Source organism: Stegodyphus dumicola, chromosome 3, assembly GCF_044657685.1.
Source record: "Stegodyphus dumicola isolate Sdum_Otavi_A_Nest chromosome 3, ASM4465768v1".
NCBI lineage: Eukaryota > Metazoa > Arthropoda > Arachnida > Araneae > Eresidae > Stegodyphus > Stegodyphus dumicola.
In genome coordinates this window covers 173,878,957-173,902,899 of record NC_140770.1, presented here as the reverse complement: position 1 = coordinate 173,902,899, position 23,943 = coordinate 173,878,957, and the positions used below count along the sequence as shown (strand labels likewise).

Sequence of the window (23,943 nt, the reverse complement as noted above, 5' to 3'; positions counted from 1 at the left end):
TTGTATTTCAATTCAATGCAATTTTAAAAACAATTTTTTTCTAATTATCTTTTAAATTACAATCTTTAATTTGAGTACGTGGCACCACCAAAAGCTTATGTAAGGTAAGTTAAAAAAATTGCTTACATTATACAGAAAAGTTTTGAACATGATGTTAGGATTTATATTTTCTTTTCATGTGGATATTAATAGAAAAGATATTTTCAGAACATAGGTAACGCTTATAGTTAAATAGGTATAATGTAAATATTTCCAAGAAATTTCAGTTTCTAAAAATTTTTTAAGTATTTCGTATATTTCAAAAATATTTTCAAAAAAATTGTGTACAAGTTTATTTAAAACACTTTTTTCCTGTTTTATTTGGAATTTTAATATTGATAGTCTTCAGAGCTATGTAATAAACATTATCTCAATTTAACTACAGATTCTGTCGAATAATTATGTAGCATTAAGAAAAAAACATTAACTGTAATACAGATTAACATACAATATGTAAGTAAGAAATAATTTTAAGAATAGACTATTTAGTAATTTATTACATTCAGAAAATTTTTTTCACTGATATAAGGCATTTAAATGTTAGTCTAAATATTAAGTAGTCTCTTGCATTCGTTTGATGTTTTATAATCCTGCTACATTAATATGATAGATATAAATAAAAATATGCAAAAATTATAGAATGAGAGATAATATGTGTTCCCACTGGCAAACATTTTGTTAAAGTAGTGAATGAAACAAAAAATTTGATGCGGTGGTGAGAATCAACGAGAGACACAAAGACAGTACAGAAAAATCAAAGTAAAAATTTTTGCTACTTGAATTTTAAAACCAATTTTTCCTTCAAAGAAATCATTTGCTTTTAAAAGCACCACACCATTCTCAAATAATTTTGTTTTGAAAATAAATACCGACAAAAGAAAATTAAAATATTTCATATTCGTATAAGCTTTGTAAAACATTATATTGCCGCTTGCAATTTTGTTTTAGTCTGATTTTATAGTATGAGATACCAATTTCATAGAATAGGTTTAGAAAAACGGGTGCTTAGCAAGGAAGCTAAACTGCGCAAAGACCGGTCCCCTAGCAGTGACGTATTAACTCAGCGCGCAGGCCTTATCTATCTCGATGGTGACGGCCTAGGCCACATCATGAGATAGACATGAATACACACAAGCCACAAGGATATACATGAATTTATATACTAACGCGTTCTGAAATTTGGCATATTTTTATAAACGATAGTAACGTCGTATACGCGCTTTGTTACAATAATTTGAAAGAATAAAAGCAGTACGTTTTCTTCCACTCATGCAGAATGACAGGGAAAGGAAAATAGGTTACCCTAAATAGGAATTTTCCCAAGTGAATTATCTTGAAGCAGACTAAAAAACGAGCGCCAAGATAAATTTTTCAATTTCTCGATAAGTTTTAATTAAATTTTACATATTTTAATACTTCTGCTTAATTTGAGTCGTCGAATCGAAATATGGAAAAAATAGGTATGTCATTTCAGAAAGAGTCCGATTTCGTGTTAAAATTTCTAGGTTAGAACACTGCTATATATAAATATAGTATATATTCCAAGCCGTGCTTTTGAGGCATGAGAAATGCAAGTTAAATTTCGTCAATCGGCTCAGTAGAACGAGAGAAGATTAGTCCCTTTTTTTTGTGTGTCTAGCAGGGTATACGTACATACAGACGTCATGAAAAAAAATCCATTTTAAATCCGTTTTGAATCCATGTACAATCCGTTTTGGAATAAAGAGTTCTTTACTCTGTCCGTAAGTATAGACGTTACGCAAAAAAAATAGTCCAAATGGATAAGGGAACGCTCAAAATGGATATTTTTGTTCAAATCTGATAGCCGAAATCTTTCGCAATTCTTCCAGACTTTGGGGAACATGACCTAACGCGATAAAAAATACTTAAAGTCGTCGGCAGGACTTCAACAAGCTGACAAGTACCTTTCTTAAACGGGCCGCCTGTCCTGCCACTTGAGAAAAGAAAGAAAAGTCTTCCGATGCTTTGAGTACGACGGCAGGATTACGATACTTTGAAAATATTCCATACCTTGCTGTTCGGTAGAAGGTAGAAATTTTAATTACTTTTCCCAAAATGTAAGGGAAAAACAATGAAATAGCAGTTAATTTATATCCTTCTCCACAAAAACAAAACTGACCTATCAAGAGTTAATAGCAGTTACACAAAACCAAAGCGAAACTCAATCATAGCTGCCAATAGGTTGGCACTGTTTGGCGACAGTTTTGTCTGCCGAAATGGTCGACGAATATACATAACTTTAATTGCAAAAAAATACCGAATAAATAAATTTTCTTAAATCGTCCGTTAAAAGTAAATTCCTGAGTTATAAAAATAAATGAAGTGTGGAGCAACTGATCTATTTCCCAGTAACTCCTACTGAAATACAGGACGGTTATAACTAAAGTGACCCTATTCTGACCTCTGTAGAACCCGTTCTACTTATCGGATTTTGATGAAACCTGGTATATACGTTATATGGACTATGCGGAAAAGATTTCTGCAAAAAAGTTGAAATTTGACCACCAGATGGCAATTTTCAAAAATTCCTTATGCAAATTCGTCAAACCAATAAAGAGGTAGTCAGAGCCAGAAAATCATTCTGCGTGCCTTTGTTATCGTTAATCATGCGCTTACAGAAGAAAGATCAAACTTACTAGCAAAGCTGATTTATCAGAACGGCAGCGACAGCTTAGCTGCACTGTGTGAATATCGTCGTTTAAAGGAATTGCGAAAAGGGCCCATGACGAACTATTTTTTTATTGCAGAAATCGTTTCCCCATGGTCCATATAATATATATGTAAGATATAACAAAATATGATAGCTGTTTTAAAAAAATAATTGACGACCTCAAAATTAACATTCTAAATTTGGTGATTTGCCCCTAAATTCATTTCTTCTCACAGGTTCCAGATTTTTCTATCTTAAGTAACGTTTTAATGCAGATACCTCTTGTCCAATCAAATTAATTGTAAACCAAAACTCTGAACTGAAGCTTTCCCACTCCCAATTTCTTCCTCTGAAAGTACTATAACTCTTCCCCTTTTCGCGTAAGCTCTACTGCTGGCAAGACGCTTTTCATCAATGCTGCTGCTGTTTACTTGCTGAAGATAATGTCGTACTTCAGAATGCAACTTACTGTATTCAAATATAACTAGGACACATCTTGTCTGAAAAAAGGATTATTTGATATGCGTTAAAAAAATAAAGAGTGTGATTTTTCAAGATACGTTGTGCAAAATTGCGTCATCATGTTTTCCACTCAGCCATTACGGTGTTCTCGGTCATCTACGCAGCATCGTAAGCTGTTAAAAGTTCCACTGTTTTCATCTACGCATTTTAAAATCATTACACATATATACCAAATTTCATCAAAATTCAATAAGTAGAACAGGTTCTATAGAGGTCTGAATAAGATCACTTTAATTGTAACCACCCTATTACAAGAGTAATGTAAACAAAAAACATGTGCAACCTTAAAATGGTGTGGGGACAGAGATATAACTTTGAATATTGATAATACATAGTGTACTAATTTTCAGATTAAACTGCTTGAAAATACATGTAAATTATTAATAACATTTTTCTGTTAATTATAATATGGGTTACTCAATTTTTTCGCGTTTTTTGAGCTGCCTTAGAATTAACCTTAGACATCCCTCCTCTCCGATACTAACCTGGCTAATCGGGAGTTTACTACAGTATAAAAGAAAAGTACTCCTTGTTTGAAAATTACGTCTGCATGCACAATTAAAACGGAAATGAGGTGCACTTTCATTTCGATAGTTTGCGATAATCCCTTTTGTATTAATGCCCCCTCCCCGTTTTATCCCGTCTAGCACAACAGCATCTCAACAAGTTTGAAGTTCGTCCCATCCCCCGGCGTCTGCATCTCTTTAAGCCTTATCTCCCCAGGGAGAAGTGGATTCCGACTTGAATCAGACAACCGGCAAAAGAACATTCCGCCGTGAAATCAATAGTTTTCCTCCATCACAAACGCTGCAGCAGCTGCGGCCATGCGAAGCAAATTAATCCTTCTCCGGGAGAGGAAGATCAATAGCTCAAAAGAGCTTCAAGAGCCACAGGAATAGTATCCACAACATTTTACAAGCGCTAAAAAGTTAATTTTTTTAATAAGTGGACGTAAGTCCTAATTGTCGCAACCAGCTTCCAATTATTTCTTAAAGTAACTTCAAGCCTCAATAGCTCGCACTCTTCCAATTAGGTAAGTGATGCTAAACTTATTCTCTAAATTAAATTCCCTTTAAAATAACTGATGCTTAATAAGAAAACAGCGTAAGTTAATGTTAATTAAGAAAAGTATTTTGAACGTTGTTTTTTTTATGCCGAAAACATAAAATAAAAATTTCAATTTCTCAGTTCTCGTGAAATTCTGCAATTTCGCATTTTTGCTCTCGAAAAAAATAATAAAAAGTTTCTGATTTGTCATTGCTCGAGAAATCCCGCAGTTTCTCGAGAAATGGAGAAAATTCTTCGGAAGACTATCCTAGAAAAATTTGTTAAAATTAAGATTTATATTGCAAATAAGAACATCAGCGAGAAAATGAACTGCATATATATTCAACGACTGTTAAAGAATTTAGGATTTCCTCATTAACAGATACTGCATTGTAAAAATATTTAAAAAGAACATAATGCAAGGAATTATTGTTCACTTAGCACTGCATAAAAAGATGGAATTTGCAAATAATATCAGAATAAAAATATCAGTTAAACAGACGACCAAACAAGTTTTCATTAAAAACGTAATAGATAATGTATGGAAAAAGGATTTTATGTGATAAATGACTACATTAAAGCTTCTTGGGTCAAGTGTTGAATGTCTATGCATAAAAGATTTGTTAATGTTAACAGCGGAATGTGAATGAAATATCAATAAACTTTTATTTAAAATGGTTGTGATAATTAACACATTAAAAGGAGAAAAATTATTTACCATACAGTTTATTGGGAAAGCTAAATTAAATAATATTTTTTTACAGAATTATTTATATCGCTAATAATAAAAGCGCGAGAGCCCTCATGAAAAATTAAATTTTTGTCAATTAAATTAATAGATTTCGTTAGGCGCTCTACGCTTTTATTATCCGGGATATAAATTTGTAGATGAATTCTCTCATTATAATTACTTAATATCTTATTAAACTCTTTTATTTCATTAAACTATAGAACATTTTTTTTTTCTTTTAGTGAATTAATTATCATACCCATTTTAAATAAATGCTTATTGTAGGAAAAAAAATTATTATATTTTATTTTTAGTCTTGATTACACGTTATCAATGAAGAAATTTTTAGTCATTATTCAAATAAATAAAATAAATTATAAGAAAATTACCGTCAATCAGAGATCGAAGAAATCGCTTTGATTATTCAGTTTCGGAAATTAGATGTAATCTATTGGGTCAGTCCATAAATTCGTGCACAGTTTTTGGTAAATTTTTAAATAATATAAAAAACGCAATTTAACATTTTAATCAATTATATATTTTCCTCCATTATCTACAATGTCTCGCCATCTTACAGGCAGCTTTTTTATGCCATTGCTATAGAAAGACTCTGGTTTTGATGCAAAAAAACTTGAAAGTTCATTGTGTACATCCTGTTTAGAATTTAATTTTTTTCTCTGTAAAAAATTTTGTAAGGCGCGAAACAAGTGAAAATCACTTGGGGCAATATCTGGGGTGTAAGCATGATGTGGGAAAAGGTACCAATTAAAATTCACTCACTTTTTGCAGTGTTGTTCAAGCCGTATGCGGTCTAGCGTTCTCATGATGAAACAACACTTTCTCGATAGTCACCAATAGTAGGCGTTTTTTGATCAATTTTGAGTTTAGAAGGCAAAGTTCTTCACTGTAAACTTCTGAATGAAACATTTGATTCGGTTCTAACAGTTCAAAACGTCCTGAAACGGGGTTCATCATCAATGCTGCTTTTTCCAACTTTAAATTTTTTAAACCATTTCTGAGCAGTTCTTACACTAATAGTGAACGGTCATGGAAATTAGAAGTTCAAGTCAGGAATATGTCTCTTAGTGATGCACCACGCAGCGGTCGGCCACAAGCACTGGTCGATGAGGACCTGAGAGCAGCCATAGAGAGTGACAGTAGCCAAACATGTGGTGAGCTTGCTGCACACTTCCAGGTATCTGATGAAAAGATCAGACTCCATTTGCACCGCATAGGAAAGGCATGCAAGCTGAGCAAGTGGGTACTGTCCGATGCAAACAAGCAACAGCGTGTGCTGCCTGTTTGTCATTGCTTACTCGGCACCACAATGCATCCATATTCGATCCAGTACTCACCAGCTATGAAAAGTGGGCCCAGTATGACACACCCAGGTGTTCCAGGCATTGGCTGTCATCACGGGATCCTGTGCCTCACACTGCAAGACCTTCTCTCTACCCACGCAAGATCATGCTCTGAAACTGGGGGATTAGTCGCCATGTAGTGCACTATGAGCTCCTGCCATCGGGTTAAACCATCACGGCAGACCCGTACTGGAAGCAGTTGGAACGTGTGCATCAGGCCAGCATTGGTCAATCGGTACCAATGCTGACTCTTTATGCATCATGTCATGGTACTTCTCCATGACAATGCAAGGCCGCATGTGGCTCGGGTGGTCAGGGACACAAGCCAGCGACTTGGCTGGGAGACACTACCCCATCCACCATACTCTCCCGACCTTGCGCCAACAGACTATCACCTTATCCATTCCCTGGACAACCATCTTCGTGGGAAATGCTTCAACAACCGATCAGACCTCGAAAAGGCCCTTACGGGTTTCTTTGTATCCAAGACTCCTGAGTTTTACCGCGATGGCATCGCACAGCTAGCCACTCGTTGGCAAAATGCACTGGATGCGGATGGTGATTACTTTGAGAATTAGCGGTGATTATTATTTGTTTTATGACTTATTCTTTCTGACTACGCCAAAACGGCAAGAACCTTTTTTGGTTACCTTGTATATAGCCAACACATTTTTAAATTTTGAAATTTTAAAAACATTAACGCCAAATAGTCTAAAAAATTGAGCAATTCTAAAAAATTCGTCATCAATTCAGAAATTAATTACAATCTTCATAGAAGTTTTACTGATTCCCCCCGCAGCATTCGATGGAGCGAACAGTAAAATTCCGGGTCGCATTCGTTAAATGTAGATATGTGCGAAAACTCATTTAAACAATAAATTAAATCTAAATCGATTTTTGGGGGGGGGGAATTCATTTTATTGCAATGTTGTCGACCAAAAGGAATTACTTCTGTTTCCGCAATTCCTCTTTCCGCGTTTTTCAGAATTTTTCCTGTTCCCGCGAAATCGGTGAGTACAGTCTTCCCCCCCACACCCCACAGCTCTTCAGGGGATGTCACGATAAGGCATTAAGAAGAGCTGGGCAGATTCTTTGTGAGTAAGTTAGTCTTCGTTAAGCTTAGGCTCCTCTCGAAATCTTTAATTTCATTCTATTTATAATTCTGCTACAATATTAGCTTTTATTTTCTTATCTTATATTAATCAATATGGATGTTTTTAGACATTACTGAAACTAAATGGAAAAAAATCTTTAGCCCTTTATAAAGGTTATCAGTATTGAATTCAGAATAGAAATAAGGAAAATGTAGTTTATTACATTTGCATAAATGAAAGAATTAAAAGCTGCAAAGGTGCAATTAAAACCAAAGCAGAAGTCGCTTTAAAAGAACGAACGACATTTTAGAACCTCGTTTTACAACTAGTGATGAGTCGGTACTACCGAACCGGGTATTTTGTAACGGGTACTTAGATGTAACGGGTACTGAAAATCGGTACATCCAAGAACCCGTTACTTCAGTACCGAAATCGGTACTTTTCGGTATTCGTTACTTCTGTACCGAAACGGGTACTTTTCGGTATTCGTTACTTCTGTACCGAAACGGGTGCTTTTCGGTATTCGCTACTTTGTAAGGAAAATATGCGTCTCTTCTCGGTATTTCGGTATTCGTTACTGGAGGATCGATGAGGGTTCAGCTCACTTCGGTTTTGGTACGAGGACAGTAGTATCTGGTTGTATTTGCGAAATGGCGATATGCGCTCCTTGCGTCCATGAATGACCTTGAAATAGGGCATGGAATGGCAAACGTGAAAGGGGGAAACTTCCGTTCCGTTCGTCACGGAGACTAGAGTTTGAAGTAGAAAAATTAATTGCCTATGTGTGCGCGGGAGGACGAGTGTGAAATAGTGGAAATTTTTGGATAGGCCGTTCGTTGTGTATGTGTGTGTGTGGGGGGGGGGAAATAGTAGCAGTTGGAGTCACTGTCGCCGGCATTGCTCGCTTGTGATTGGAGACGGTATAGTCAGGAGTTAAAGGGAGGGGAGCGCTAGATGATTTGCAATCCGAATTGTGCATGTTTTAATTTTTCATCGTTTGTAGGAGAAAAACTGCGTGGATCTGAAATGATTGATTTGGTAAGTTGCTGTTGTTGGATTGGTGAATGGAATCAACTACCAACTAGATTACTTCCTTTTCCTCAACATATTTTTAGCATAAATCATGAAAAATATTTTTCGTTTGCTTGCTTAATAGGGCAACGTAAATCATATGATCCTTTTTTTTATCCCGCTGTACCTACTTCAGAAAATGTCACAGCATCTAGTGGATCACTAAGCCAATCAACATAAAATACAGACGCAATTTAAAACTACTCTAATGAAAGAACAAAGATAACTGACCCACTTATGATAATTCTTCCCCCTTCTAAAAACAGATTTTCATCTCGCCAAAAACTAAACCCAGGTCACGTGTCTAACGCAGGATTGTCAACGCCTGCTTTACCCCCCAGGACGTGACGACGCTCCTCCAATAGGAAGAGAGGTGAACTTTGACCTGGCAGTCCGAATCTTCCTTTTTTTTTTTACTCCCTCTGGAGCTTATTTGAGGGGGGGGAACTATTGAATGGAACACCGGAAATTATCCGGACATGTTCATGTAAACATACATGTCCCTCCCTTTTTTCCTTTGAATTTTTTTGCTCTTTCATGCCTGATTAATAGAATCATTACGCGATATTGCACTTACCCTTTTCACAGCGTAGTGCTGATTTTAGAATTTGCAGCTGGAGTGAACAGCGGAAGTCGTTAATAGAATTTTTGTTATGCTTATCTGACGATGTTGATGACCATCTCCCAACTTCGTCACTTTTCCCATAAGATTCATTCTTGTCTCGTACTGGTGAGTATCGGTACGTTATAGAATTGCTTAGTCTCTATCAGTTTCTTACGCCTCAGAAAAAAAAATCGAATTACAAAATGTCTAGTAAGAAAAGGAAATTCAGCTTGGTTTGGCAGCACTTTTCCTATACTAATGAAGACGAAAAAGTTATGTGTGACATTTGTAAAGACCTTTTATCCATCAAAGGTAGTTCAACAGGAAATTTAAAAAAAAAACATTTGCAAAGGAAGCATCCTTGTGTAAATCTGCACGAGAAACGCGCTTTGCCGAATCAAGATGCTGATGATATTGATGCCGCTCCAGCCCGTTCTGTCGTCACTAGCCCTGCAGATGGTGGGCAACCATGCACATCCCAGCAGACTACACAACTTACGGTAGACAACAGTGCTTGCGATTTTGTTGGTGTATTTTCACAAAAATCCCAGTCCAGCATAATAGTTTGACCAGAGAAATACGATGGATGTACATAAAAAAAAGTAATCGATCTCGCACTATTCAAAATGGTATATAAGGATTTACAACCAATGAGTATCGTAGAAAATGAGGGATTCCAAGAATACTTAAAGGCTTTGAATCCAACCTATTCTTTACCTTCACGGAAAACGGTTTCTAAATCCTTGTTTCCTGCTGCTTATGAAGAAAAAAAGAAGAGTTTAAAAAACGTTCTTAGTGCTGTACAGAATATCTGTTTGACTGTAGACTGTTGGAGCAACCAAAAGGCTGAAAGTTACATGGCCGTGACAGGCCATTTTATTGACGAACACATGCAAAGGAAAACGGTACTGATTGACTGCTCAATTTTTGATGAACGTCATTCAGCCAAAAATATTGCAGAAAATATCATACACATTTGCCAACCATATTTTCCGATAGAAAAAGTGTCTTTAATAGTGACTGACAATGCGAAAAATATGATTAACGCTGTCAACAGCAAACTAAAGTTAAAACATTTAGGATGCATTGCACACTCTCTCAATTTGGCTGTTACAAATTCTCTAAACGAGGTTAACGACCTTCTAACGAAAATTAGGGATATTGTGATAGTTTACAGGAGAAGTAATATCGCTGCAAAAAATTTGCGAAAATATCTGTGCTCTAGCGAGGAGAGAAAAGACTTAAAAGTCATCTTAGATGTGAAGACTCGTTGGAACAGCACTTTTTATATGGTAAAACGTTTCCTTGAACTGAAAGACGCTATTCGTTCTACAATGGGTTCGATGAACGACCCCCCAGAGGCTCTTGATGTGCCAGAATGTGAAAGTGTCCAACATCTTTGTGACGTTTTGAAACCTTTTGAAAAGGTGACTTGCGAGTTGAGTTCGGAAAAATACTTGTCAGCATCTATGGCGCCTGTGTTAATCGGCGGACTTCAAAAAATCTGTGAAAATCTGCTTAGTAAAAGTGTTAATGAACAAGTACAAAATGTGGTATTAGTACTACAACGTGAATTGGGTAATAGATTTACAACTATCGATTCAAGAGAAGACATTGCTCAAGCCGCTTATTTTGACCCCCGAATAAAAAATTTGGCGCTCAAATGTGATGTCGCCAAAAAAATCGAAAGTGATATTATCTGCGAGTTATCGGTAGTTGCACAAACTACCCATAATCTTGTTGAGGATGTGGAAGAGGATGATGAAGAGATAGACGAATCATCGGTTTGGTTCGAGTTTGAGAGTAAAGTTAAAGACTCTTGAACTTCATCAGCGCCCGCAGCAGACGCGGCGATCGACAAAGCTGCGGCAGAAGTGAAAAGATACCTGCAAGAGCCCATTCTTTCCAGGAAATCTGATCCACTGGAGTGGTGGGAAAAGAATAAAAATGTATTTAGTAATTTGAATTATCACGAAAAAAATTAGGCCTTGTGGCTACTTCAGTGCCATGCGAAAGGGTGTTCTCTAAAGCTGGATTAAAACTGAATGATCGGCGAAACCGTTTGAGTGGACAAAAGTTGAAATAACTAATTTTCTTACATTATAATTATAATATTTAATCATTTGTTGACCTTCTTAAAATTCCGACCTAAGTTCAGCTTAAAATGTTTTCAAAACTGTTTCTGGGAGTCAATTTTTTTATGCTTAATTTTTTGTTATATATTTTAAGTGATCTTTATAAAAATAAATAGAAGGAATTAAATGCCTAAAATTTCCATAAAGTTAAAAAATTTGATACTTTTATAACGTTTTGCACAGCCTATCAAAGTTTTATTTGTTTTAATTAAATGAAATATTACTTCATTGAAATGTCAATTTCTTAAAAAAAATATTATTTTGAAATTGTATTTAGATCATTAATATAATATAAAGTTCTACAGTTCTATTATTTACTTAGCTGTACTCACATATGTTAAGTTCTCATATAGTTGAAAGCATGCTATCTTATTTTCTAGCGTTTAAATCATCTTTAATTTAAATTTTTATATCGAATGTACTTATTGAATTCATATAATGCGATTTTACAAATATTTTTGTTGCTTTTTGCTGTTACAGCATCCAGATATTACGTTCTCGTAGTTTTAAAGACATGCTGCCTTATTTCCTAGTGTTTTTAATAATCTTTCACTCAAAATTCTTATGTCAGCCAATGCGCTTTGGCTGTAATTTGAGTTTTAAAAATATTTTTTACCATTCTGTTGCATTTTTGTGTTTACAGCAGTTACTGCATCCAGGTATTGCGCTCTCACAGTTTTAAACCCTTTGCTATCTTATTTTCTAGTGTTTTTTGATAATCTTCAATTCAAAATTGTTATATTGAATGTACCTTTTAAAATCATATTGTGTGTTTTTAAAAATATTTTAACCATTTTGCTGAAATTTACTTATTACTGTAGTACATCCAAATATATTACATTATCTCACTTTTCAAAACATACCTCATTTTCTAGTGCTTTTGGTAATTCAAAATGTTTAAATCAAATATATATGTTTATGCATTTTTTAAAATCATATTTTTTATATTTAAAAATATGTCTAATCATTTTGTTGTTTATTGTACGGTGCCAAATCTCCAAAAGTACAAATTTAACTCAAAATAAACTTAAATGTAATTTAAAAAAGAACAGTATAAACTTTTTTGTGGAAAAGCTCTTCAACCATGTGTATATGAATATTTGTGTAAATTTTATTTTATGCCAGTATTGTACAATTAAACACACAAGGTCATTTATGTTATATTTAATGTTTAAATTATCTTACTTTTTTATTCAGAATTTTTAATATATATAGGGGAGATTAGAGAATAAGAGAATTATCTTTTTTTAAAATTTGGTAGCTTGAATAAGTTTTATTTCGCAGCGGTACTGAAGGTCATTATCTTATCTATAAGAGGGATAAAGGTTTGTGATTATTTTAATGTCTAGACCCTACTCACCCCTATGCCCTTTACTACCGAATTGTAGGTATTAAACGACTTCTGTGGTATGTTATTTATCCGTATAAATAAAAAATATCATGTTAAAACAGATTGATCATTAAATTTCTGATATTTACTTAGGAAACTGCATCCTATCGGGTTGCTACACAGCTAGTTATAGTTAATTTTCTATTTTAAATTTATTGCGACATTTTTACTCATAGTATAAAGCTGCATCGAAATTTCTATTTTCCCCTTTGTTTCCCTCCAACAACACAACACAGCCGAAAAAAACATAGTGTACTCTCCCTTCCTTCAATATCATACAAAGAAAATCTTCCGACGTTTTTCAAGTACGCAACCATGCTCATTTGTGGTTGTCCATAAATGATGTCACACTTTTCTGCAACATTTTGGACCCCCTCCCCCTCTTTGTCACAAAGTATCACACTTCAACATACCCCCTCCCCCTTTGTCACATGTCACGCAATATTACGTAAACTTATACTTGCAGTTCAAAAACGTAGCACCACATTATAGATCATATTTCAGACTTTATTTTTAAATTTAAACTATATGTTTTAATGACATCTGTAAATATAACAATAATAATGATTCGTGCACTTATTTTGTATGAAATAAGAGAAAAATTTACAGCAAAAACATAATTAATACACAATAGCAATAAAATTACAATTTCTGCCGCTACCCTATTCTCAAAACCTACTCTGAATGCCCTTTTTTTTAGAAAGAAAGGAATGTAAGTAAAAAAAAAAAAAAAAAAAAAAAAAATCACATGAAAGTTACTTTTGCCCCAATTAAGGAAATACCTTCAAATTTTGGTAATTTTAAAATAACTTCAAAATTCAAGCTGCTGATTTTAAACATTTTTATTTTAATCAAAATATGACTCCCCCGTCTTGTCACAAACTGTCACAATTTCACTAATCCCCCTCCAAGCATGACATCATTTATGGACGACCTCTTTCACGAAACTGATAGAGCACCCATCGATTTTGCTGCACTGCACCTGCACCCAAGACACAACCGAAAGCGAAAATGTTTCCATCCATCCACTTCCTGCGCCAATCCTCCCAACACCCACTGGCCATCTAAAACAATCTACACAAACTCAACACCAGAAACAACCCGCCACGCTCTCCTGCTTCTCAGACACTTCCGTAGTTGACATGTTTTCTGATATTCAAAATCTTACTCCGTACAGATAAAATCAAACACGTGGTGACGTGGCAGAGTTCCTTCAGTGCGCAAAATCGCTAGCTGCGTATTTCGGTACTCCAAATCGTTACTAGGGCACTTCGGTACTCCAAATCGTTACTAGGGCACTTCGGTACTCCAAATCGTTACTAGGGTACTCCGGTACAGCAAACCGTTACTAGGGTACTCCGGTACAGCAAACCGTTACTCCGGTATTTCGTTACTTCGGTACTCCAAATCGTTACTTGGGTACTCGGTACTTGAAATCGGTTTTCGGTACTTTTCAAAGTAACGGTTACTTGAGTAACGGGTATTTTGTACCGGGTACTTGTCTGTACCCGTTACTCTCGTACCGGGTACAAGAAAGTACCGAAGTTGCCCATCACTATTTACAACGAATTCTGAAAGATTTTATTATAACTCACTTCTATGCAGAATTTTGGAAGAATGTTCTTTTTTAATTAAAAAATGATCTTTTAGTTCATTGCCAAAAAAAATCATCGCAGAGTTTGAACATCTCTCTCTTCTTTTAAATACAGTATTAGCTTCATTCATGCAAAGATCTGAGATCGTAAATATTTTTCGATTATTTGTTTTAAAAATTCTTTTTTTATAAATCTAAATTTTTTTTTTTTTTTTTTTTGCTTTTCTGCATTTCGGGAGAGGCCAAGGTCCACTCGGCTCCCCACTATGTAACCCATGGAGGTAGGAAGTAAGATGGAGTCGCCCTAAACAAGTTTCTCCGTACCCTGCTCTGAAGCACCGGCGATCCCTACGTGGTGACCAAAACATTGGGTCATTTACCATTGAGTTCTATGGGATTTGACGCGTTCGGGGGTAAATATTTTGTAATTACGTCGTAAATATACATATAAATGTATATATATTTTTTTTCTACAACACTTCAGAGTCCTAAGTATGTGAAAAACCCATATTTTTAAACAACATTTCATTCTGAACGGAATTAAATGCTATACTTTTCACAGGACAGTTTTCTCAGAATGGTTTAATTTGAATGAAATATTTTCACAAGTTTTCGTTAATTACATTAGAAAAAAAATTAAGGTAATTCGATTTTATTAGGTTAAGGTACAAAAATTAAGATCAAAGTTTATTGTATTATTAATATTAAAATTATGCATTATTTCTTTTCTATTTATAGAGCTTCTTCCTAAAATACTTTCTTAAATATGACATGATTTTTTGGCTTCTTTTAAATCGAAAAATGTAAGTCAATTTATAATTAATGCTCTATTCGGTTCATTTTAAAAAGTATTTCGCTAATTCCTAATAATTAAATAGGTATTAAATAGTAATTTTTTTAAGTATTATTTAAAACTTGTAACTGAGTTATTATAAAATGTAGAGGGAATAATTCTTTTAATTATACTTATCAGATTTTTTTTTTTTTTTTTTTTTTTTTACCCTTTATTTCAACAATACATATTCCAAAACTCTTTATTACGTTCTTAAGTGCGCATCTCATAGCATTTGCTTTACAATACCTTTTAACAGATTGCTTTCCAATACGAACAATTCTTGCTTAAATAGTTTTATAACGTATTTGTCAACAGGATTTCAATTTATGTTTACAATTCAATATTAAGGTTATTATATATTTAGATAACATTTATAATCATTATAAATTAGATACATTTAATCATTAGATTTCTTCACAGTACTTTCACAGTTGTTTATAAGTGAATAAATTCTTCATTTCAAATACATTTATAAATAATTTAATGAATATTTAAATATTTTGTCAAAGGCAGATACATGCTTTTTGCAAGCACATGCATAAATACCCATACATATTTCCTAGTTATCATTTCCGGCATGTGCAACTCTTTAATTTCTGTGCATTCACTATATTTTTCGTGTAAAGTAATTTACACTAATTTAGCATACACCCGAAAGTTTTACATAAAAAATATATATGAATATAATTTGAATGAAAATTATAAGTATTATTTTTAATATCCACTCAAAGGTCAGTTTTTCTTCAAAATTCCTCCAGGATGGCATCTCTCTCTTTAGGCAGATAGCCCTTGCATGCGTTACTCTATTTAATAAAAACTTAATCTGACCTATGTGCCTAATTACAAATATTTTAACATACATAATTTTATATTTACATTTAGCCATCAAGTTTCAAACTTTTCAAATCTTCTAGAAAATAAATTTTGGCAGATCTCTTTTAGCAATTTTCTTAAAATCTATATTTTTGTAGTGCAACAGCTTAGAATTTTATAAAACAAATTCATAATCAAAATCGCTGTTGTTAGTTATCGAAAAATAACCAAGATGTGATTTTTGCGTAAATGTCAGTAAACTATACAAATTGCTATTATCCATCACACTATGAATGTTTCTTTCATGCGAGAGTGTCCCTTTTTCGATTTCTATGGAACTGTCGTGTGTCGAAATACTATCAGAATCTTGTCAAGCGAGCTTCTGAATGTAAACAAAAAACACCCCGTCTGGTGACCCAAGCTTCAAAGCAGTGCTTCACTTCTAGCGCGGAATGGCCCCTCCTCCCTTTCCTACCTCCATGATGTAACCCCTTTGAGAAGGGAGGTAATGAAGATTGTTGATTTCGCGGAAACAGGGACGTTTTTGATAATCGCGGAAACAGGAAGACACCGACCAACAGTATTTGTACAAAATTTGAACTCGATATAACTTGCCGGAAGGGCAAAACTCCACCCATAGGAAACATCATGGTTGAACTAAATAAAAGTTTATAATTATATAACATAGGGCATTTACAATATTAAGTGGAGTAATAATAAAAGTGTGTTCTACTTCTGCAGTGCTCTTTCTATATCTCTTAACTATGAAAGTAAAGGATATTAACATTTCAGCCAAACTAAAAAATGATACAGCAGTGACTAAATACAATTACTTCGTTGGCCAATTTCCAATGCTGACATAACAATAACAATTTTGTTTGTCTCTTAAATTATTACATAAATATAAAATGGCTTTTCCGAATCGGGCATGCGAATGTGTGCTGGTTATTTGAATGATGGTGTCATGGAACCAAAAAAAAAATGGACATATTCAGGCTGCTATATTTCATCACATATTTCCCGAAGCGAGTTTAACATCTTATAATTAGTTCACTTAACTGTGAACTGTACTTCAAGAAAGATGTTATTGTTCTTACAACGCTAATTCCCTGTCCTGAGAGGGGGGAAATGTTTAAATTGACGGGTTGGAAATATTTGTTGTACACGATCCAGTTACAAAAATGCGCAGTTGTGTTTTGAATTATTCTTCTCTTCACTAAATGCGCGCAAAAATCTCCATGTACACTGCTCAAAAAAAAAAAAAAAAAAAAAAAAAAAAAAAAATGGGACAGTGCTATATTTCCCGTTCTACTGGGCCGATTGACAAAATTCAAACTGCGATTTTCATGTCTCGAAAGCGCGACTTAGGATATATATTAGATTTATATATAGCACTATTCTAACATAGGTATTTTAACACAAAATCGGACTTTTTCTGAAATAACATACCAATTTTTTTTACATATTTCGATTCTACGACTCAAATTATGCCAGAATACCAAGTTTTGTAAAAATCGTACGAATAGTTTTTAAAATATTAGCTCTCAAAATTTTAGTTCCTCAATGTTAATTGAATTTGGCAAATATTTATTAATATCTCTTTTTTTATTAAACTTTTTTGATTTTTTCTCTCACATTTCAAAATTTTGGTTCATTCCAAATAAAATTTACCCATTTTTTGCGTTTTATTTTTTTAATTTCTATTTTTAAATAATTTCTATAGATTTTTCGAAAAACATTTTGAATTATAACCTATAAAATTTTTACTATCATCTTAAAGTAGGTGTATTTTTAAGCATATCTGCAAAAAATTAGACTTTTTTATTCAAAATTTTCTAAGATATACACGAATTTACATAATTTCGCGTTTTGAAATTTGGCACCTTTTTTTTTTGAGCGATAATAACGCCAAATGTGGTCTATGGATTTTTGTTACACTGAATTGCCACAGATATTTTTAACCTTAAACTTCAAGTAAAATTTTACGGAGAATTAATTATATGACATTTTTTCCCTCAATGATGCGTAATAAATATTTATTAATACTATATGAAAGGCTATTTTTTAAATTATAGATGATATTATTCAAATTTTTAACTATTTTTTTTTAATTTCTCTCATATCTTTTCTTTTTTTAAAAAAATTAAGAGTAAGTTTTTGTAAGAGTAAATTTTTACCTTCGGCGTTTTATCGTCTGCTACTTTACTTCGTTTAAATCGAATTGTCTAAAACTGAGAATTTTCGTTTAATATTTATTTGAACTTTATGACATTAACAGCATAATTTATTTCTAAACAAACTGTTGCTTTTGAAGTGGCTGAAAGAGCGGCTGATACTATTATCCATATTTTTAAAGCACAATATATTTTTATAGAAACATAATATTTAGAATAATCATAAAGTCAAATTATGATATAAACATACAACCCTCTAGAGATTGAATTAATGGAAGTTCAATGGTTATGTAGAAATGATCTGCAGCTACTTAATGGCTGGATAAGTCAGCAGATTCTATGGACAAGTAAGAATAATTATATAAACGACACCAAAATTCTGGATTCAATAAACAACGAGGATACGATGTTTACTAAATGAATTTAAGAAGTTTTAAAACATAAAAAATGAACTCATTTTTTCTCCTAAAATGTATTTTTGTGCGTAGCGTATTTTCATTATATTCTTAAAATTCTAATTTAGAATGTAATTGTCAAGAACTGAATCCTAATCATCAGTAATATAATAAGTAATTATTACGGTTATTAATAAATCCTTCTTATAAAGTAATTGCAAATATTTCAAAAAACTTTCTGTCTGAATGCAAACATTTTTCTATGCAAATATTTTTAATTTTATATTAATCAAGATTGCACACCATATTACTTATTTCCACTTCAATTCTTACCGTCAGTTCTAGTAGAATTTACAAATCAATTATATTTAATTAAGGATTGGATTGGATTATTTAATTATGGCAAAGCACACGAGGGCTATCTGCCTAAAGGAAGGGATGCCTTCGTGGAGGACTTTCTAAGGGAAATTGGCTCGTATACACGTTACACATGGGGAAAACCACGAAACCGTCCATGCGGCCAGCCCGTTCGCGGGATTCGAACCTCGGACTGAACCACCAGTGTTCAGCGTCTTTACCGCTCGGTCGTTGGTGGGCTATTTAATTAAGGAATGACCATCTAAGTTAGGAAACAGCGTACCGTAACAACATTTCAATTATTGGCGCCGTATCTTTCATGTTACTCCCGATTGGCTAGCTACATGATTTTTAATGAGTATTCGGATTTTACTAGTAACTTCACTTGGAAATCGCGCTTAAACTAGGTTAGTTGGTTATTGGAACATAGAAAGAACATGGGAGCTATTTGATTAAGATGCTTTCATAGAGAATCTTTGTAAAGAGAACATAAAAAACTACGAAAACCAACCATGCAGCCTGGGTTAGACTGAGCAGCAAACAATTAGTATTTAAAAATCTTTTTTTTTTCAAATGCTAGGCAACTGATGAGGCTCCAATTAAATCTCCAATTTAATATTTTATTTGCAAATATTTAAAATACTGTTGTATTCTTAGACACAAAAAGCAGAATTTAAGTTTTGTTAACTCGTTAGTAAACTACCAAGCCGTAGTGCAAATGAATATTCAATTTCTTTGGCAATAATTGTATTCACTTAATATTCTTGGAATATGAGCTAAAGAAGGAACGTTCTCGGAAGATTAAAGAAGTGTTTAAATCCAGTGATATTAGGTTTGTCTTACAAGCTCAGGATCAAAACGATTCTGCAATTGCCCGAGTAGTTGACTTGTAAATGGATGTGAATTAAGCAGATGACTTTTAATCTTACGTTATTCAGCCAGAAAACGTATTCCAAATGTTTTGTATTGCATGACAATGCATCTTTTCATTATTCAATAACCAGTCGGAGAACCGCTTGTGTTCGGAAAATAAGTATGTATATACAATCGTCCTGCATGTTCTTCAAATTTGTCTTCTTGTGATTTTTTTTCTTTCTCAAAAACTAAAGTTGCCTCTCAAAGGAAAGTTTTTTGACATTGAAGAGACAAAATTAATATGACATCTACTTTTAGCGGCATGTGAAAAACAGATCTCTACAAACCTTCTCTTCCATTACATGTTGCGCAGTCAGACAAAAAGTTACATCAGCGTAAATTCTATAATCTATTTTTATTACACTCTAATTACTTTATTAACATACAGTGAATATATACTAAATCTTTAACTTTAGCTTAAGTAATTCGGAATTTTTGACGGAATTGTTGTCGGAACTAGGACTTAGAAGATAAGTCAAATTAAATATTTCGATAACCCAGTAAATTCAAGTTCGAAATTTCAATATTTTATTTTCGGAGGGAGGGGAAATGTTTTCAGTTTTGGTCCATTATACTAAGTATATTTGCTTCGATTTTTTATTTTTCCATAAAAGCGAAAATTTTACGCATGGTATACATGTAACGCATAGCTTCAAATTAAAATTTAATAATATACAGAGTGGTTATAATTAAAGTTCCACATTGAAACGGTCATAAAAGGAAAACTACTGGATCAAATGTTATCAAACTTGGAAATCGTGTAAAGGAGGTCATGGGAATTTATTTTCCGCGAAAAAAAGGAAGTTCGAAACCTCACCACCAGGGGGAAAATGGCGCTGTATGCAATATTGTTAAACGAAATATGGGTCGGAATCTAACTTAACCTTTTGTTAAACGGGTTTAATATGTTGTATAGCCTTAAGAAACTTTGAAGTAGGCAAATTACCATTTAAAGACGTTAAATTCGATAAATGTCGTGTGCGCCATCCCTGTAGGTGAGAATTTCCTCCGTGAAAACCACGAATTAGCGATTAGAAAATGTGAGATCGCAAATCACTCTCACAAGTGCGTACAATCTGGAAATCGTTTTCTTACAGATCGCTAATTTGTAAATTTTTAAGCCTGAATTCGGCACTAAAACATGAAGATACTGACTCAAAGCGCTTTTAATCGATTTGGGCCAAAGAAATCTCTCATGTTGTCTATCTAGTTCCATTGCATTCTCCTACTGCATTCGATTGCATAAGAGTCATTTCACACCGTTTACTGTTGAATGACAGCTAGTTTTATAAGTGAACCATTTTTTTCTGAAGAGCAGTCGACAGCTGGACTACTGCGATTGCAGCTCACTTAGAGCCAATATTAAAATGTTTCGTGATACATGAACTGCAGTAACGTGGCATTTTAGATACTACGATTTTTATGCAGGGCTGGGCACCACCTCAAGAGTGTCGCATAGTTACTTAGGCAACATTTCACGAATGAACGTCTTATAGGCCAACACTTCACCTCTTCCCACCAGACCTCAACCTCTGTGACTTTTGTCTATGAGGTTATCTCAAAAGCACTGTTTATGGTGATAATCTAAACAATTTGGCAGAAATGAAAAATGTGATACACTGATAACATTCCTCCTGATATGCTATGTGTAACGTGTATACGAGCCAGTTTCCCTTAAAACGTCCTCCACGAAGGCATCCCTCCCTTAAGGCAGATAGCCCTCGAGTGCTTTGTCGTAATCTAATAAACCAAACCAAAACCAAACCTGATATGCTAAGAGCTGCTGTTGAGAATGCAGTAACTTGATTTAACTTGCTTTCGGAAAATGCTGGACGCTACATTGAACATGCTTTGTAACACGTTTCGAAAAATATTAAACGCATTTTAAACAGATGTTTTCGTGTCTTATTTCATTTAACAATATTGTATACAGCACCATTTTCCCCCTGGTGGTGAGTTTTTGAACTCTTTTTTTTTTTTTTCCGCTGAAAATAAATTCCCATAACCTCCTTTACACGATTCCCAAGTTTGATAACATTTGGTCCGGTAGTTTTCCTTTCATGACCATTTCAAATTGAAACTTTAATTATAACCACCATGTAAATTAAACTTTAAAAGTTTGACAGTTTGGTTCAAGTCCCAGCTTTCAAAGTATATATATATAAGTATAATTTTTTATATTAATCCTCTTAGACAGAATGTTTTAAGAAGTTAATTTTTCTCTCGCGTTATAGATTGTATAAAAAAACATGATCTTTAATATGATTTAGATTGTTTCAGCCGATATAAGAATCGGGTCACTCGGTGGTACAGAATAAACCCTGCTGGACTGTTGTATTTCTTTGTCATTTAGCAAAAATATTTTAATTAAAATATTTATCCTTTGGACTTCGCTTTAAACTTTATTTATAGCTAAAATGACTAGAAAATGAAAAGCTGTCTTTAGCTGAAACGCAATTCATATAATTGATATTTTAAAAAATTGACAAGAATGCAAAATGTATGGAAGTCTAGCAGTCGAAAAATCTTAATTTTCTTGTGTGAGCACTGAAAATAACTGTAGAAGGAAAGAAGAAAATTAGGGAGAAAAGTAAGCAAAAATTTGCAGGGAAATTTGGCTGTCAGACATACCAAGATGTTCAAAAAGTTGGACGCTTTCGAATATACTTTCAGGATACTTCAAAGAATTTAGGTGTTCAAAGAGAAAACACTTGGACGTGTACACCAGCAAATACCATCAATTGAGCTTGCGTTAACAGAAAAGACAAAACGATATCATTGCAGATTAAAGTGAAGAGCGACTGGTTTTAGACTATATGGTTGTATAAATTTAAATTACGTTATAGAACATCATATCGTATCATAAATGGAGAATACCATGATTTTCTCAGTCAAATTATTTGAAGATTCAGGAGTTTATCCAGCACTGTATGTGGATATCACCTAAAGGAGTGTTTTTGTTCTCCTGATTAAACAGCGGCCGAGCGGTAAAGTTGCCGAACACTGGTAGTTCGGTCCGAGGTTCGAATCCCGCGAATGGGCTGGCTGCATGGGCGTTTTCGTGGTTTTCCCCATGTGTAACGTGTATGCGAGCCAGTTTCCCTTAAAAAGTCCTCCAGGAAGGCATCCCTCCCCTTAGGCAGATAGCCGTAATGTGCTTTGTCATAATAAAATAAACCAAAACTTTTTGATGAAACCAGTCTTTCCTTTCATCTCATACCTTCAAAATGTTTAGCCTCTAAAGACTGATAAAGGCTCTGACGAAATACTTCGTGAAGAACTTTCTAAGGGAAACCAGCTGTCATACGCGGTACACATGAGAAAATCCACGAAAACGCCCATGCAACCAGCCCGTTTACCGGGGTTCGAACCCCGGAGTGAACTACCAGTGTTTAGCAACTTTACCGCTCGGCCGTTTGTGGGTTTTTATGAAATGGAAGGCGATAACTTTATTTAAAATGATTGTCAGAAATACCAAAATGTTTCGAAAAGTTGGATACTTTTCAATATACTTTCAGAATGCTTAAAGAAAAAGAGAAGAAAAATAAATTTTTTCGGAAAATTTAGTATTCGTATTTTTTTAAATTTAAAACTTTTCAATGTTATGATATTTGATTCTTGCGATTTCAAAAATAAAATATTTGACTAAAATATGAATAACATTTTAAGAAACCAAATGTAGGATAAAATTGTGTAAAGCAATGGGCACAATGATAAAACTGTTTAAAGCAGTGTATGCAAGTCATCCTAAGTTAAAATATCAGTTATACATCTCTCTTATTTATATATATGTTTTCTGAACGGAACATTGAAAGGCGTGTAAAACTGTACTTTACTGTATTTTCTCTTTTAATATAGAACACAGTTTTCAAACGCATCGTAGTCTGGGTTACAAAGTATTCTTCCGAAAGAAACGCAGTTCAAATAAATAAAATCAAATTCTGGAAAATTGATATTAATAAATATATTTAAAATGCTCAGTTCGAAGGAATAAATAGAAAATTTAAAAACAATTATCTGAAGAGACAATGCAACACAAACAATTAAAATAAAAGTATAAAAATTTAAAAAAAAAACCTAAAATAATAACTATGACGAAAAATATATATAAAGAAAACTATTTGAAAAAAAAAGAATAAATAAACGCTGCACCTTTATTTACGCAGTTCGAATAGGTAAATAGAAATTTTTAAAAC

At 33.6% G+C, this 23,943-nt stretch overlaps 2 protein-coding genes across 2 annotated transcripts in view; both read left to right on the top strand.

Annotated features, from left to right (window-relative positions):
* Window positions 1-3,976: 3,976 nt before the first annotated feature.
* LOC118204401 (immunoglobulin domain-containing protein oig-4-like) overlaps window positions 3,977-23,943 on the top strand; it is a 49,619-nt gene continuing 29,652 nt past the window's right edge. The window contains exon 1 of the mRNA XM_085813636.1: window positions 3,977-4,265. The gene's annotated coding sequence lies outside the window, so the exon portion shown is untranslated. The remainder of the gene's footprint in view (window positions 4,266-23,943) is intronic.
* LOC118204400 (zinc finger BED domain-containing protein 4-like) lies at window positions 9,766-10,962 on the top strand. The gene has a single exon (XM_035376727.2). The coding sequence runs from the start codon at window positions 9,766-9,768 to the stop codon at window positions 10,960-10,962; it is 1,197 nt and encodes a 398-aa protein (XP_035232618.2).

Coding starts and splice junctions, on each gene's coding strand:
- LOC118204400 (XM_035376727.2), top strand. CDS start 9,766: ATGGTATATAAGGATTTACAACCAATGAGTATCGTAGAAAATGAGGGA.